General features: G+C 41.7%; 1 protein-coding gene across 1 annotated transcript in view; it reads left to right on the top strand.

The window, feature by feature from the left end:
- SAXO1 (stabilizer of axonemal microtubules 1) overlaps positions 1-16,861 on the top strand; it is a 94,518-nt gene that overhangs the window by 62,250 nt on the left and 15,407 nt on the right. Inside the window, exon 2 of the mRNA XM_082843597.1 lies at positions 1,081-1,260. Coding sequence (XP_082699723.1) covers positions 1,081-1,260 — 180 coding nt within the window. The remainder of the gene's footprint in view (positions 1-1,080; positions 1,261-16,861) is intronic.

Below are 16,861 nucleotides of genomic sequence, written 5' to 3'. Positions count from 1 at the left end.
CACTGCTTTGTTTTGGACAGCTCAAATAGCTGCCCTTTATTCACCTGCAAGTAGAATAATAAGGTCATTCATTACCATGCATGTAAAATGGAAAAACTCACTATAAATTATAACTTCAAATTATTATCTATCATCTCCCTGCATAATGAGGCATAAAGTTTATTTAATCATTCATTCATATGTTCAGTATTTGTTTAATAAATGTTTATTGAATGCCTACTCTGTGCCAGGCAGGATATGAGAGGTACTAGGGATGTAGCCGTGAACAAGATAGAAAAAGGTTCTGAGCTTGATAGATGAGACAGATAATAAACTCAGCAACAAATGTGCCAATTGCAGATAAGAGTAAGCGATGGGAAAGGCGTCCACGTGATGAGAGAAACTCTGTTTGAGAGGTGAGGGCGTGGAGGGGTGTATTTTAGGTAAAGATGATCAGCGGAAGCCTAAGCGAAGTGAGACCTGAAAGAATAAAGGAGACAGGCTTTCAGTGTAAAAATGGTTTCACATAGTCAGTGGTGTTTAGTAGACTCGAACTGAGGTGGTTCTGCTATGTATGATGCCACTTGTGTGCGAGGGTGATATTCTGAATTGACCCAGGAACTAATGAGGAAAGACAGGAGCCTGGCCCTAGAGCACAGCCTTGGAGCCCCCATTAGGGCAGGTGTTAAGCCCTTAATTGCTGGGTGATTGGGAGGGAGGGTTTCAGGGGAGGGACTAGGTTGGCACTCAGATGCCTTGGGGGCCACAACCGTTCACCTATTATGGTATGGAAGTATTTCAGTATTTAAACAAGCAGCATGGCACGTGTGATGGCTGGTCATCAGCCGTGCTTGTGCATAATTTTATGGTTCAAGGAATTTTGACAATTAACCAATGGCAGTTACAGATCATTTAAGAAATTCTGGCCGCCTCACATAGTCCAGTAGAGAAAAGGAAGGGTTAAAGTGCTGTTTTCAATGCCGGCAGTCACGATTTTATACTCTGGGTCAGATTTTGAGGAGGTAGCAAACTGAATGTGTTCTTCCCAAGAAGGTAACTAACCTAACATTCCTGTTTTCTTTTTTCTTTTTTTTAAATTAGGCGGCATCACTGTCCACACCTCCCTACCAAGATATATGATAAAACAGAGAAACCATGTCTTTTCTCCGAATATACCAAGAACTACCCTCTCTATCGCTCTTACCTGCCCAGAGAGTCCTTCAAGCCCAAGCTGGAGTACCAGAAAGCGTCCGCGCCAATGGAAGGCCTGACCACATTTAGGTGAGGGCAATAGTGTGAACGTATAAACGCATACCACTACTGGAGTAACGTACAGCATTAACCTAACGTTCAAATTGCATTGACGTGCACTATCAATACATGCTATTAATGCTTGAATGTTAATTTCCTGTATCTCTGAAAGAAAATCCTGCATTTATTAGCCTGTTTAGTTTTCCCTAGCCCCCTCTTAAAGAGAAAGGATTCTTACTTGGGGCTGGGGCGGGGGAAGGGGGAGCCGTGGGGTGGGAATTGTAAATTGATCTACATCAAAAGGGTGGGAGGTTAAGTTAACTATGAAAGGAAAATAATAACTAGAAAGAGGGTGGCTACTGCAGAAAAACGAGCTTTGGGCTTCTGCACAGAAGCTCTAGGTCAGCTTGGGTGGTGGTAGTGATGTCGGTCGTGGTGAAAGAGAACTTGAGCTTTTTTGAAATTATGCTATAGAGTTTGAGTTGGGGTCCCCTTGAACATTCTTCAGGAATATGAACAAAGAATATTTCCTTTTACATTACCCTTGACTTAGCAACTCTGGCTCTTGAGCTCCAGCTCTGTGAGGAGACGGAACCCCGTGGCTCAGCGTGTCAGGCCTGCAGAGGTATCTGTACTGAGGGGGTGGGCACACATGATCAGTCTCAGGGTTGTTCCACATGCTGCAGGGCTCTAACAGAATCTGCTGTTGACAGCTCAGTTAGTGATCTCCAGGTGATGACCTGTGACTGGTGACCCAGAGGAGTAGAAACGTCTTTGAGTCAGTTGGGCAGTGTTCCAGGTTGTAGAACTCAGTCCCCACATGAGACCTGAGAGCTGGGCGCCTTCTCTGCCTCCCAAGTTCCTCATCCCTACAGGGCAGGATTGCTGTGTGGTGGAGGTGAAATTGTTCTACCACGATGCCCGCACGTTACGGGTTTGCAAGACCTGGTAAAATTTCTTCCTATTGCTTCCCCCTTTGCCTCGCAATTTTGTGCTTTTCTGTAAAGGTCCCAGGTGACCCTGGCTGCGCAGAACACCAGTTCATTCAGTTTCCCCCAGGACGGGCCTGGAAATGTCCTCTGTTTAGAATGTGGGTTGGAGGCATGAAGTATTCCTCCTAAAAGCTGCTGTCTTCTAGATCCAAAGGAAGAAGTCCATGTCTGGGTTATCAGAAAAGACCCACAATGTGGGGAATGAAGCCCAGGGATTTCTCGGCTTTGTGGGAACCCCTGGACAGGGGCCGCTTGAGAATGAGAGGGACTCGAGGGTCTTATCTGACTCTTGACTTGAATCAGGTCACCTTTATGCTGAGTAGTTATATTAAATGATTTGAGGTCAGCACAAGGTTTCTGGGTCCTGATTCATGAAAAAAAAATGTAATCTATGCAACCTGTTTTTCAACCTGTGACTTACTAAACAATATAAACCTTAAAGTTTGGGCTTCATTTTCCCAGGAAAACAGCGTTCTTTGTTTCTATGAGTCTAAAGACCACAACAAGAGAAGTGGATCATTCTGGAGCATTGCTTTTTGTTTTAAGAAACCACAGTCAGTGCTCATGAAAGGAACTAGGCTTATGTATAAGAGACATGTAATTGGTAGGAAAGGATAAGAGCAGTGTTGAGGAATGGCTTACAAACATCACGTTCAGTTTCTAGATGCTGGTCTTCACTTCTCTTTGTACCCAATTTGCAGGAAGTCAAGAGTGCCTTGTGGAAAACAGAGTACAGGCCAGTTTCAGATATTGTCCTGGAAATATTTGGATACTTGGAGTGTTGGATGTTGAGGGATGCTTTCTGTTTGTTGCCCACAAGCTCAGGAGAATGAGAACAAATCCTTTCTCTGGAGCAGGCGTCCTGTCCCATCCCCTAGCTCTGAGGCCTCCAGTGGAGCCCCACATGCCCTCCCTCTTCCCGATGGTGCTTTGCAAAACAAAAACTTGCCCTTTGACCTGTCCTAAATTATCCTTGCCTTGTGTCACTTACAACAATAAACATTTCACCCAGAAAGTCTCTCTGTCCCTGTCAAGGCCAGAATAACAAAATCATTCATGTTAAGGTATGGCCGAAGTGGAAGAATGAAGATACTGAAAGAATTTCCAAAACAACTTATTAATGATTGTAAGAGCCTTAAAAAGAAAAGTGACAGGATCCTGGTTACCCATGAAGAAAAAAGAACAGAAGTGCTTCTCTCCTCTCCTTTATTTCCTTCCCCAGAAAGAGGACTAAGGGACGGATGAGCAGAAGGCATCTCTTCTCTCCCCGTCCCTCAATCTCATCATTTTCAGCCCTGTGCTTACCCTGCTGGGCACATTTTCATAGGCTGAAAAAAAAAAAAAACCTATGCCCCTGTCAGGATGCCTTCTTTTTTTTTTGAGCTTTGGTGGGCTTTTATTGACATAAATTAACAAAAATCAAGATTGTACTAACCATCTTTTCTGAACTTTATAATCTCAGCAGAGACTCTGGCCCATATCTGAATACATACAGTAAAACTGTTCCCCATTGGGCAATGTAGAGCTGTTGTCATCTAGGTTCTCTGCCAGAGGATGCTGGGGAAAGGATGGGCCAGCCTTGTGTCTGCACACGTCTGTGTCTGTGTGGATCGTCATCCTTCTGCCCTTAGAACTCTGATTATTAGAATGTCCGATCCACTTACCTATCTAAAGGCTGACCTGGCTTAGTTTCTGAGATTGGGGCTGCCACCTGCTGCATGAAAAAGTCATGTGGCCCGTGGCTTGGCTAGGTTTGGCGATTAAGCTCAGACACAAAAAAACACCTGGTTTCTGGAAAGGTTATCATCCCAGCATGAGGCATGATTGCAGCTGCACACAACCCTTACTGACTGTAAATCTTGGGCATTTACAGCAGGTACCATGAGGTGAATGCGTGTGCTTTTCAGCCCTTCTTAACGTTGAACTGTTTCTTGCCGCCCTGAGTAATTCTCTCACAGAGGCTCTGCCTTTAGTTCGGGTAGACCTGAGATCAGTTTATGAATAAGAGGTTTGTACTTCAAGCCTCATTTCCCCTTAGGCACGTCACCATGTAAAACAGTTGGGCCCCATTTGGGGACATTATTTTGTTAGCTAAGTGAGATCCCTAAAGATGGGCAAAGTGACAGCCCCAGAGAAAAGAGGTGAGTCTTCAAGATGGTGTTAGACCTTTATTCTTAAAGGGAGAGGGGCCGAGGGTAGGGTGAAATGGAGGTGCAGAGGGGGAGGATGGAATCGGGTTCACCCCTGATGGGTTTGGCTGCAGGGAAGAGGGCAGGAAGTTGGTGGCACAGATTCCTTCATGTATTGACAAGACTCCTTGGTAAATCGGAGTGTAAGGGGGAAGAGCTAAAAGTGAAAGGGCTTTTAGAAAAGCCAGGAAAGAAGCAAGATGGTAGTAGGCTTGAGTCTTTTCCTACCTATTGAATATTACACATTTCCTGTTCAAATACATATTTCTCTACTCACAGCTATCCCAGTGCGGGTATACTTCCTCACCTCTATAGATTGGACCTGAGAATTAAGACATGCAGTAAAAGGTCTCGGCCCTAGACTTGCCTGGGTAGTTTAAGAGCCTTTGATGTGCATCTTTGATTAATTTGGGGGACACTTTGGCCGTTCTTTCTTTAAGTATTTTTTCTGTACCCAAGGCTCTGTTCATTTCTTTCCCCCAATCTTTTTCTCTCTCTATCCTTCATATTGGAGGGCTTCTATTCAACCATTTTCAAGTTCACCGAGCCTTTCTTTCTTCCTCTATTTCCATTGTGCTATTAAGCCCATCCAGTGAGTGTTTTATTTTAGGTGTTGTGTTTTTCAGTTGTAGAATTTACATGTGGTTCTTTTCATATACAGTTTCTCTTTCTCTTCTGTGATTCCCTGCCTTTTAACTCATTGTGACCTTATTTTCCATTTTGCAACAAAGCATAGTGAAAATAGCAGCTGTCTAATCCTTGCCTGCTAGTTGCAACATCTGGGTCAGCTTGGGGCTGCTCTTCATGATTATCTTTTTTTCCCCATGAGAATGCATCACGTTTTCTCTGTGTGTGCCAAGAAATTTGGATTGATCCTGTACATTGCTCTTTCTTTTGGATTGTGTTTTTTTATTTTTTTAACATCTGTATTGGAGTATAATTGCTTTACAATGTTGTGTTAGTTGCTGCTGTATAACAGAGTGAATCAGCTGTATGTATACATATATCCCCATATCCCCTCCCTCTTGCGCCTCCCTCCCTCCCTCATTATCCCACCCCTGTAGGTGGTCACAAAGCACTGAGCTGATCTCCCTGTGCTATGCGGCTGCTTCCCACTAGCTATCTATTTGACATTTAATAGTACATATATGTCCGTGCCACTCTTTCACTTTGTCCCAGCTTACCCTTCCCCCTCCCCATGTCCTTAAGTCCATTCTCTACATCCGCGTCTTTATTCCTTTCCTGCCCCTCGGTTCATTAGAACCATGTTTTTTTTTAGATATGTATGTATGTTTTTTAGATTTGTATGTATGTTAGATAGATATGTATGTTAGCATATGGTGTTTGTTTTTCTCTTTCTGACTTACTTCACTCTGTATGACTGACTCTAGGTCCATCCACCTCACTACAAATAACTCAGTTTCATTTCTTTTTATGGCTGACTAATATTCCATTGTATATTTGTGTCACCTCTTCTTTATCCATTCATCTATTAATGGACACTTAGGTTGCTTCCATGTCCTGGCTACTGTAAATAGTGCTGCGATAAACATTGTGGTATGTGTCTCTTTCTGAATTATGATTTTTTCTGGTTATATGCCCAGTAGTGGGATTGCTGGGTCGTATGGTAGTTTTTTAAGGAACCTCCATACAGTTCTCCATACTGGCTGTATCAATTTACATTCCCACCAACAGTGCAAGAGGGTTCCCTTTTCTCCATACCCTCTCCAGCATTTGTTGTCTGTAGAGTTCTTGATGATGGCCATTCTGACCGGTGTGAGGTGATACATCATTGTGCTTTTGGTTTGCATTTCTCTCATGATTAGTGATGTTGAGCATCCTTTCATGTGTCTGTTGGCAATCTCTATATCTTCTTCGGAGAAATGTCTATTTAGGTCTTCTGCCCATTTTTGGATTGGGTTGTTTGTTTTTTTGTTATTGAGCTGCATGAGCTGCTTGTGTATTTTGGAGATTAATCCTTTGTCAGTTGCTTCATTTGCAAACATTTCTCCCATTCTGAGGGTTGTCTTTTCATCTTGTTTATGGTTTCCTTTGCTGTACAAAAGCTTTTAAGTTTCTCTAGATCCCATTTGTTTATTTTTGCTTCTATTTCCATTTCTGTAGGAGATGGGTCAAAAAGGATCTTGCTGTGATTTATGTCACAGAGTGTTCTGCCTATGTTTTCCTCTAAGAGTTTTATAGTGTCTGGCCTTACATTTAGGTCTTTATTCCATTTTGAGTTTATTTTTGTGCATGGTGTTAGGAATTGTTCTAATTTCATTCTTTTACATGTAGCTGTCCAGTTTTCCCAGCACCACTTATTGAAGAGACTGTCTTTTCTCCATTGTATATTCCTGCCTCCTTTATCAAAGATAAGGTGACCACATGTGCATGGGTTTATCTCTGGGCTTTCTATACTGTTCCATTGGTCTATATTTCTGTTTTTTGTGCCAGTACCATACTGTTCCGATGACTGTAACTTTGTAGTATAGTCTGAAGCCAGGGAGCCTGATTCCTCCAGCTCCGTTTCTCTTTCTCAAGATTGCTTTGGCTATTCAGGGTCTTTTGTGTTTCCACAAAAATTGTGAAATTTTTTGTTCTAGTTCTGTGAAAAATGCCATTTGTAGTTTGATAGGGATTACATTGAATCTGACAATTACTTTGAGTAGTAGAGTCAGTTTCACAATGTTGATTCTTCCAATCCAAGAACATGGTATATCTCTCCATCTGTTTGTATTGTCTTTAATTTCTTTCATCAGGGTCTTATAGTTTTCTGCATACAGGTCTTTCGTCTCCTTAGGTAGGTTTATTCCTAGGTATTTTATTCTTTTTGTTGCAGTGGTAAATGGGAGTGTTTCCTTAATTTCACATTAAGATTTTTCGTCATTAGTGTGTAGGAATGGAAGAGATTTCTGTGCATTAATTTTGTATCCTGCTACTTTACCAGATTCCTTGATTAGCTGTAGTAGTTTTCTGGTAGCATCTTTAGGATTCTCTAGGTATAGTATCGTGTCATCTGCAAACAGTGACAGTTTTACTTCTTCTTTTCCAATTTGGATTTCTTTTATTTCTTTTTATTCTCTGATTGCTGTGGCTAAAACTTCCAAAACTATGTTGAATAGTAGTGGTGAGAGTGGGCAACCTTGTCTTGTTCCTGATCTCAGAGGAAATGATTTCAGTTTTTCACTACTGAGAACGATGTTCTCTGTGGGTTTGTCATATATGGCCTTTATTTTGTTGAGGTAGGTTCCCTCTATTCTTACGTTTTGGAGAGTTTTTTTAATCATAAATGGTGTTGAATTTTGTCAAAAGCTTTTTCTGCATCTATTGAGATGATCATATGGTTTTTATCCTTCAATTTGTTAATATGGTGAATCACATTGATTGTGTATATTGAAGAATCTTTGCATTCCTGGGATAAACCCCACTTGATCATGGTGTATGATCCTTTTAATGTGCTGTTGGATTCTGTTTGCTAGTATTTTGTTGAGGATTTTTGCATCTATGTTCATCAGTGATATTGGCCTGTAGTTTTCTTTCTTTGTGACATCTTTGTCTGGTTTTGGTATCAGGGTGATGGTGGCCTTGTAGAATGAGTTTGGGAGTGTTCCTCCCTCTGCTATATTTTGGAAGCGTTTGAGAAGGATAGGTGTTAGCTCTTCTCTAAATGTTTGATAGAATACACCTGTGAAGCCATCTGGTCCTGGGCTTTTGTTTGTTGGAAGATTTTTAATCACAGTCTCAATTTCAGTGCTTGTGATTGCTCTGTTTATATTTTCTGTTTCTTCCTGGTTCAGTCTTGGAAGGTTTTGCTTTTCTAAGAATTTGTCCATTTCTTCCAGGTTGTCCATTTTATTGGCATATAGTTGCTTGTAGTTATCTCTCATGATCCTTTGTATTTGTGCAGTGTCTGTTGTTACTTCTTTTTCATTTCTAATTCTATCGATTTGAGTCTTCTCCCTTTTTTTCCTCATGAGTCTGGCTAATGGTTTATCTATTTTGTTTATCTGCTCAAAGAACCAGCTTTTAGTTTTATTGATCTTTGCTATCGTTTCCTTCATTTCTTTTTCATCTATTTCTGATCTAATCTTTATGATTTCTTTCCTTCTGCTAACTTTGGGTTTTTTTTGTGTGTGCTTCTTTCTCTAATTGCTTTAGGTGTAAGGTTAGTTTGTTTATTTGAGATTTTTCTTGTTTATTTGAGATTTTCTTGTTTGAGGTAGGATTGTATTGCTGTAAACTTCCCTCTTAGAACTGCTTTTGCTGCATCCCACAGGTTTTGGGTCGTTGTGTTTTCATTGTCATTTGTTTCTAGGTATGTTTTGATTTCCTCTGATTTCTTCAGTGATCTCTTGGTTATTTAGTAGCATATTGTTTAGCCTCCATGTGTTTGTATTTTTTACAGTTTTTTCCTGTGACTGATATCTAGTCTCATAGTGTTGTGGTCAGAAAAGATATTTGATATGATTTCAATATTCTTAAATTTACTGAGGTTTTATTTGTAACCCAAGATATGATCTATCCTGGAGAATGTTCCCTGAGCACTTGAGAAGAAAGTGTATTCTGTTGGTTTTAGATGGAATGTCCTATAAATATCAATGAAGTCCATCTTGTCTAATGTGTCATTTAAAGCTTATGTTTCCTTATTTATTTTCATTTTGGATGATTTGTCCATTGGTGAAAGTGGGTTGTTAAAGACCCCTACTATGATTGTGTTACTGTCGATTTCTCCTTTTATGGCTGTTAGCATTTGCCTATGTATTGAGGTGCTCCTATGTTGGGTGCATAAATATTTACAATTGTTATATCTTCTTCTTAGATTGATCCCTCGATCATTATGTAGTGTTCTTCTTTGTCTCTTGTAATAGTCTTTATTTTAAAGTCTATTTTGTGTGCTATGAGAACTGCTACTCCATCTTTCTTTTGATTTCCGTTTGCATGGAATATCTTTTTCCAACCCCTCATTTTCAGTCTGTATGTGTTCCTTGGTCTGAAGTGGATCTCTTGTAGATAGCATATATATGGGTCTTGTTTTTGTATCTATTCAGTGAGCCTGTGTGTTTTCGTTGGAGCATTTAATCCATTTACATTTAAGGTAATTATTGATATGTATGTTCCTGTTACCATTTTCTTAATTGTTTTGCGTTTGTTTTTATAGATCTTTTCCTTCTCTGTTTTTCCTGCCTAGGGAAGTTCCTTTAGCATTTGTCGTAAAGTTGGTTTGGTGATGCTGAATTCTCTTAACTTTTGCTTGTCTGTAAAGGTTTTAATTTCTCTGTCAAATCTAAATGAGATCCTTGCTGGGTAGAGTAATCTTGGTTGTAGGTTTTTTCCTTTCATCACATTAAGTATGTCCTGCCTCTCCCTCTGGCTTGCAGAGTGTCTGCTGAACGATCAGCTGTTAACCTTATGGGGATTCCCTTGTATGTTATTTGTTGCTTTTCCCTTGCTGCTTTTGGTATTTTTTCTTTCTGTTTAATTTTTGATAGTTTTTTAATATATGTCTTGGCACGTTTCTCCTTGGATTTATCCTGTATGGGATTCTCTGCGCTTACTGGACTTGATTGACTATTTCCTTTCCCATGTTAGGCAAGTTTTCAAGTATAATCTCTTCAAATGTTTTCTCAGAGCCTTTCTTTTTCTCCTCTTCTTCTGGGACCCCTATAATTTGAATGTTAGTGCATTTAATGTTGTCCCAGAGGTCTCTGAGACTGTCCTCAATTCTTTTCATTCTTTTCTCTTTATTCTGCTCTGTGGCAGTTATTTCCACTGTTTTATCTTCCAGGTCACTTATCTGTTCTTCTGCCTCAGTTATTCTGCTATTGATTCCTTCTAGAGAATTTTTAATTTCATTTATTGTGTTGTGCATAATTGTTTGTTTGCTCTTTCGTTCTTCTAGGTCCTTGTTAAACATTTCTTGTAGTTTCTCCATTTCCAAGATTTGGACATCTTTACTCTCATTATTCTGAGTTTTTTTTCAGGTACACGGCCTATGTCCTCTTCATTTGTTTGGTCTGGTAGGTGTTTACCTTGCTCCTTCATCTGCTGCATATTTCTCTGTCTTCTCATTTTGTTTAACTTACTGTGTTTGGGGTCTCCTTTTCTCAGGCTGCAGTTCATAATTCCTGTTATTTTTGGTGACTGTCCCCCGTGGGTGAGGTTGGTTCAGTGGATTGTGTAGGCTTCCTGGTGGGGGGCACTGGCACCTGTGTTCTGGTGAGTGGGGCTGGATCTTGTCTTTCTGGTGGGCAGGACCACATCGGGTGGTGTGTTTTGTGGTGTCTGTGAACTTAGTATGATTTTAGGCAGCCTCTGTGCTAATGGGTGGGGTTGTGTTCCTGTCTTGCTAGTTGTTTGGCATGGGGAGTCCAGCAATGGAGCTTGCTGACCGCTGGGTGGAGCTGGGTCTTAGTGTTGAGATGGAGATCTCTGGGAGAGCTCTCGCTGATTGATATTAGGTGGGGCCGTGAGGTCTCTGGTGGTCCAATGTCCTGGACTCTGCTCTCCCACGTTGGAGGCTCAGGCCTGACACCCGGCCGGAACACAAAGACCCTGTCAGCCACATGGCTCAGAAGAAAAAGAAGAGAAAAAAGAAGAAAAAAGAAATTAAAAAAATATTTAAAAAATAAAAGGAAAAAAAATAGAAAGAAGAGAGCAACCAAACCAATAAACAAATCCACCAATGATAACAAGCACTAAAAACTAAACTAAGATAAATATAAAAATCAGAAGCAAATCAGTCGCAGACAGCAAACCCGAAGTCTACAGTTGCTCCCAAAGTCCACCGCCTCAATTTTGGGACAATTCGTTGTCTATTACGTTATTCCACAGGTGCAGGGTACATCAAGTTGATTGTGGAGCTTTAATCTGCTGCTCCTGAGGCTGCTGGGAGAGATTTCCCTTTCTCTTCTTTGTTTGCTCAGCTCCTGGGGTTCAGCTTTGGTTTTGGCCCCAACTGTGAGTGTAGGTTGCCCTCAGGCATCTGTTCCCCGCCCAGACAGGAGGGGGTTAAAGCAGCAGCTGATTAGGGCGCTCTTGCTGTCTCAGGCTGGGGGGAGGGAGGGGTACAGAATGCAGGGTGAGACTGCGGCAGCAGAGGCCGGCGTGACATTGCAGCAGCCTGAGGCGCACTGTGTGTTCTCATGGGGAAGTTGTCCCTGGATCTCGGGACCCTGGCAGTGGCGGGCTGCGCAGCAGCAGCAGCGTTAGCATTTCATGCCCATCTCTGGGGTCTGAGCTGACAGCCGTGGCTCACGACCATCTCCGGAGCTCACTTAGGCGGTGCTCTGCCTTCTGTGGGCACACGGGGAAGGAATCCCCTCTCCTTGTGCACTTCAGAACAGGCAGGTCCAGACTTTTATCCGGACTCCCTCCCGGCTAGCCGTGGTGCACTAGCCCCCTTCAGACATGTCTTCATGCAGCCAACCCCAGTCCTCTCCCTGCGCTCAGACCAAAGCCCAAGCCTCAGCTCCCAGCCCCTGGCCGCCCTGGCGGGTCAGCAGACAAGCCTCTCGGGCTGGTGAGTGCCGGTCGGCACCGATCCTCTGTGCGGGAATCTCTCTGCTTTGCCCTCCGCACCCCTGTTGCTGTGCTCTCCTCCGCGGCTCCGAAGCTTCCCCCCTCCGCCACCCGCAGTCTCTGCCCGCGAAGGGCCTTCCTAGAGTGTGGAAACCTTTCCTCCTTCACAGCTCCCTCCCACTGGTGCAGGTCCCGTCCCTATTCTTTTGTCTGTTTATTCTTTTTTCTTTTGCCCTACCCAGGTACGTGGGGACTTTTTTGCCTTTTGGGAGGTCTGAGGTCTTCTGCCAGCGTTCAGTAGGTGTTCTGTAGGATTTGTTTCACATGTAGATGTATTTTTGATGTATTTGTGGGGAGGAAGGTGATCTCCACGTGTTAGTCCTCCGCCATCTTGAAGGTCCCCCCAGATTGTGTATTTTGTTGTTAAGTCTTGCATGGCAGTTGCTACATGTTGGCTACTCTGTTCCACAGGTCTTCTTATTCTGGGGTACCAGAGTCAAAGAGAAGCTCCTCTTGGGGACATGCTGCTCTTGTGGCAGAAGGCAAACAGCAGAACCTTTTTTTTCTTTTCCTTTGTGCCTCATCTAGTTTCACTTGCTCATAGGGTGCCAAATGCAGAGGCCTCTTGCCCAACCCTTCAGAGTCCCTCCTGCCCTGTGCATTGTAATTGTTATGTTGTGGAGACTCTGGATTTAAAAAAAAATTTTTTTTATTGGAGTATAGTTGGTTTACAATGTTGTGTTAGTTTCTGCTGTGCAGCAAAGTGAATCAGTTATACATACATATATCCACTCTTTTAGATTCTTTTACTGTAGAGGGCATTACAGAGTATTTAATAGAGTTCCCTGTGCCATAAAGTAGGTCCTTATTAGTTATCTGTTTTATATATGGTAGTGTGTATATGTCAACCCCAATCTCCCAATGTATCCCTCCCCCCGTTCCCCCTTGGTAACCATAGATTGTTTTCTATGTCTGTGACTCTATTTCTGTTTTATAAATAAGTTCATTTGTACCACTTTTTTTTAGATTCCACATTTAAGCAATATCATATGATATTTGTCTTTCTCTGTCTGACTTTCTTCACTATAACAATTTCCTAAGTCCATGTTGCTGCAGATGGCATTATTTCATTTTTATGGCTGAGTAATATTCCATTGTATATATGTGCCACCTCTTCTTCATCCATTCCTCTGTTGATGGACACTTAGGTTGCTTCCATGTCCTGGCTGTTGTAAGTAGTGCTGCAATGAACATTGGGGTGCATGTAGAGTCTGGATTTTTTTTACATTCCTCTGTAGAGTGTGTTTTTTAAAGCAGATAGTAAGTTGATTGGACTCAAAATGGAAACTTGGTGTTTTGGGTGCAATTCTAATCTCAGTTCAGTTCTTTATCTTTCACGCAATTGTTTGAAGTCTGTCCCATGCAAGTGAGGTCAGCCAGAGATTTGGGCCCAGTTTAAAAAACAGAATTTGAGCCTTCCTGTCTCTGGTCTCTCCTTTTCAGGATTCCTTCCTCACTTTCCAGCATCTGTGGTTGTCTCAAACTTCATCCTCTGGTTCTTCAGTCAAGAAGGATGGAAGGTTTTCTATTCACATTTTAGCTGCCTTGCCTGGCACAGACTGGAGCCTGCCTTCAGACTGGGAGCACTGAAAAAAAAAAAAAGGAAGCTTAACACAGAGACTCACCCAGTACCATTCCCTTCTCCCACCTGTTGGTTCGGCTCCAGAATTTGCCTATCTTTGATGCTCTTTAGTGCTCACAGGTAGTTATTTTCATATTTTGTCCAGAGTTTATATGAAGCAATGACAGAATTTTTCCTCAGCTTTAGTGGGGTTTGAGGAGATAAGACAGTAGAGGAGTAGACAGGTACAGTCATCCCTCCGTATCTGTGGGTTCCACATCTGTGCATTGAAAATATTTTTTAAAATTCCGGAAAGTTCCCCATTGAATTTTCCATGCACTAGCAGCTATTTACATAACATTTACATTGCACTGGGTATTGTAAGTAATCTAGAGATGATTTAAAGTATACAACAGGATGTGCACAGGGTATCTGCAAATACTACAGCATTTTATGTAAGGGACTTGAGTATCCAGAGATTTTGGTAGCTATGGGGGGTCCTGGAAGCAGTCCTCCACGGATACTGGATACTGAGGGATGTCCATACTGGAGGCGTATTCTTGGAATCCGTCTATCACAGAGAAGATTAGGAGGGCTCAGTGTGTCCTTACCAGGATAGGCGGCATGAATCAAGCCCTGTGAATCAGTCTAGGGATCTTTCTCAGTGTGCTGGAGTGGCCTGCCCAACCTGCCTGCAATGACATAATGGTTTCCTTAGAGGGTTCCTGTACCCCGGGAGTTTCAGAATTACATGTGGAAGTAGTGAAATGAAATTAATGGAAAGACAAAGAGCAAAACCCCATAGAAGAGATTAAGAGGACAAATGACAAGGAGGAGTGTCACAGAAGTCAAGGGAAAGTATTACAAAAATGAGTGAGAGGATGGACGCCATGAAGATGTGCATAATGGTAAAAACCTGGGGACCAGTGACTGGATTTGGAAATAAGGTGGTACTTTGGAGGCCTTGGCTGAAGCAAGGAGTGAGTAGAATGAGATTTGATAGATGGCGCATGAGTAGGGGGTGAGGAAGGCAAGCCTGTATCTGTAGACAGCCCTTTCTAGCAGAGAGAAGTGGCAGGGAGAGAACTGGAGGAGAGTGAACTCCAGTGAGGGTTGTTGTTGTTTGTTGTTTTCCTTTAAAAGTGGGAAAGACTGCAGCATGTTTAAATACTGATAGAGGGAATTCCCGCACTTTTACTACCAAGGGCCTGGGTTCATTCCCTGGTCGGGGAACTAAGATCCCACAAGCTGCATGGCGTGGCCAAAAAACAAACAAACCCACCCCCCCAAAACTGACAGAAAGCAGCCAGTAGGAGGAAAAGGTGAAACCACTGACGGGCTCCACAGAAGGGGTCCTTGAGAAAGAGGTCGGGGAGATTTAGGGCAGGGGTGAAGGGATTGGCTTTGGGCCAAGAGGAGGAACTCTTTTTTTTAAAATTGAAGTATACTTGATGTACAATGTTGTATAAGTTACAGGTGTACGGTATAGTGATTCACAATTTTTAAAGATTATACTCCATTTATAGTCATTATAAAATATTGGCTGTATTCCCTGTATTATACAATATATACTTGTAGCTTAAAAAATTTTTATTAATTTTTTTGGAGTATAGTTGTTTTACAATGTGTGAGTTTCTACTATATATCCTTGTAGCTTTTTATGCATAATATTGATAGTTTATACCTCTTAATCCCCTACCGGTATATTGCTCCTCTCTCTTTCCCTCTCCCCACTGGTAACTGATGGTTTGTTCTCTATATCTGTGAGTCTGCTTCTTTTCCGTCGTATTCACTAGTTTGTTGTAATTTTTAGATTCCACTTCCACATGTAAGTGATATCATACAGTATTTGTCTTTCTCTGTCTTATTTCACTTAGAATAATAGCCTCCAAATCCATCCATGTTGTTGAAAATGACAAAATTTTATTCTTTTGTATGTCTGGGTAGTATTCCATTGTGTGTGTGTGTGTGTGTGTGTGTGTGTATATATATATATATATATATATATACACACACACACATACACACCACATCTTCTTTATCCATTCATCTGTTAATGGACACTTAAGTTGCTTCCGTATCTTGGCAATTGTAAATACTGCTGCTATGAACATTGATGTGCATTTATCTTTCGAATTCCTGTCTTTGTTTCTTTCAAATATATACCCAGGAGTGGAATTGCTAGGTCATATGGTAGCTCTATTTTTAGTTTTTTGAGAAACCTACATACTGTTTTCTACAGTGGCTGCACCAATTTACATTCCCACCAACAGTGTACAAGGGTTCCCTTTTTTCCACATCCTCTCTGACATTTGTTACTTGTGTTCTTTTTGATGATAGTCATTCTGACAGGTGTGACGTGATATTTCACTGTGGTTTTGATTTGCTTTTCCCTGGTCATTAGCGGTTTTGAGCATCTCTTTGTGTGCCTGTTGGCCATCTGCATGTCTTCTTTGGAAAAATGTCTATTCAGATCTTCTGCCCATTTTTTTTTTTTTTTTTTTTTTTTTTAACGGTATGCGGGCCTCTCACTGTTGTGGCCTCTCCCGTTGCGGAGCACAGGCTCTGGACGCGCAGGCTCAGCGGCCATGGCTCAAGGGCCCAGCCGCTCTGCGGCATGTGGGATCTTCCCGGACCCGGGCACGAGCCCGTGTCCCCTGCATCGGCAGGTGGACTCTCAAACACTGCGCCACCAGGGAAGCCCCTGCCCATTTTTTAATCAGGCTTTTTGGGGTTTTTTTGATGTTATATGAGCTGTTTATATATGTTGGATATTAACCCCCCTTACTGCTCATATCATTTGCAAATATTTTCTCCCACTTCATAGGTTATCTTTTTGTTTTGTTGGTGGTTTCCTTTGCTGTGTAAAAGCTTTTAAGTTTAATTAGGTCCCATGTGTTTATTTTTGTTTTTATTTCCTTTGCTTTACGAGACAGATCCAAAAAAAATATTGCTACGATTTATATCAAAGAGTATTCTGCCTGTGTTTTCTTCTAAGAGTTTTATGGTTTCTGGTCTTACATTTAGGTCTTTAATCCATTTTGAGTTTATTTTTGTATATGGTATTAGAGAATGTTCTAACTTCATTCTTTTACATGTAGCTGTCCAGTTTTCCCAGCACCAGTTATTGAAGAGACTGTCTTTTCTTTATTGTATATCCTGGCCTCCTTTGTTGTAGATTAATTGATCATAAGTGCATGGGTTAATTTCCAGGCAGGAGCTCTTCTTAAAATGGATTCCATTTAATATGATGAACTCTCTGGGCATACTCACAAATTCTGAAGTTTGCATAGATAAACATTAAAAATAGA

The sequence above is a fragment of the Leucopleurus acutus genome (assembly GCF_964270905.1).
Source record: "Leucopleurus acutus genome assembly, chromosome: 7".
Taxonomy (NCBI): Eukaryota; Metazoa; Chordata; class Mammalia; order Artiodactyla; family Delphinidae; genus Leucopleurus; species Leucopleurus acutus.
The sequence above is the reverse complement of the archived record's forward strand: the minus strand, read 5'-3'. Positions and strand labels throughout refer to the sequence as shown.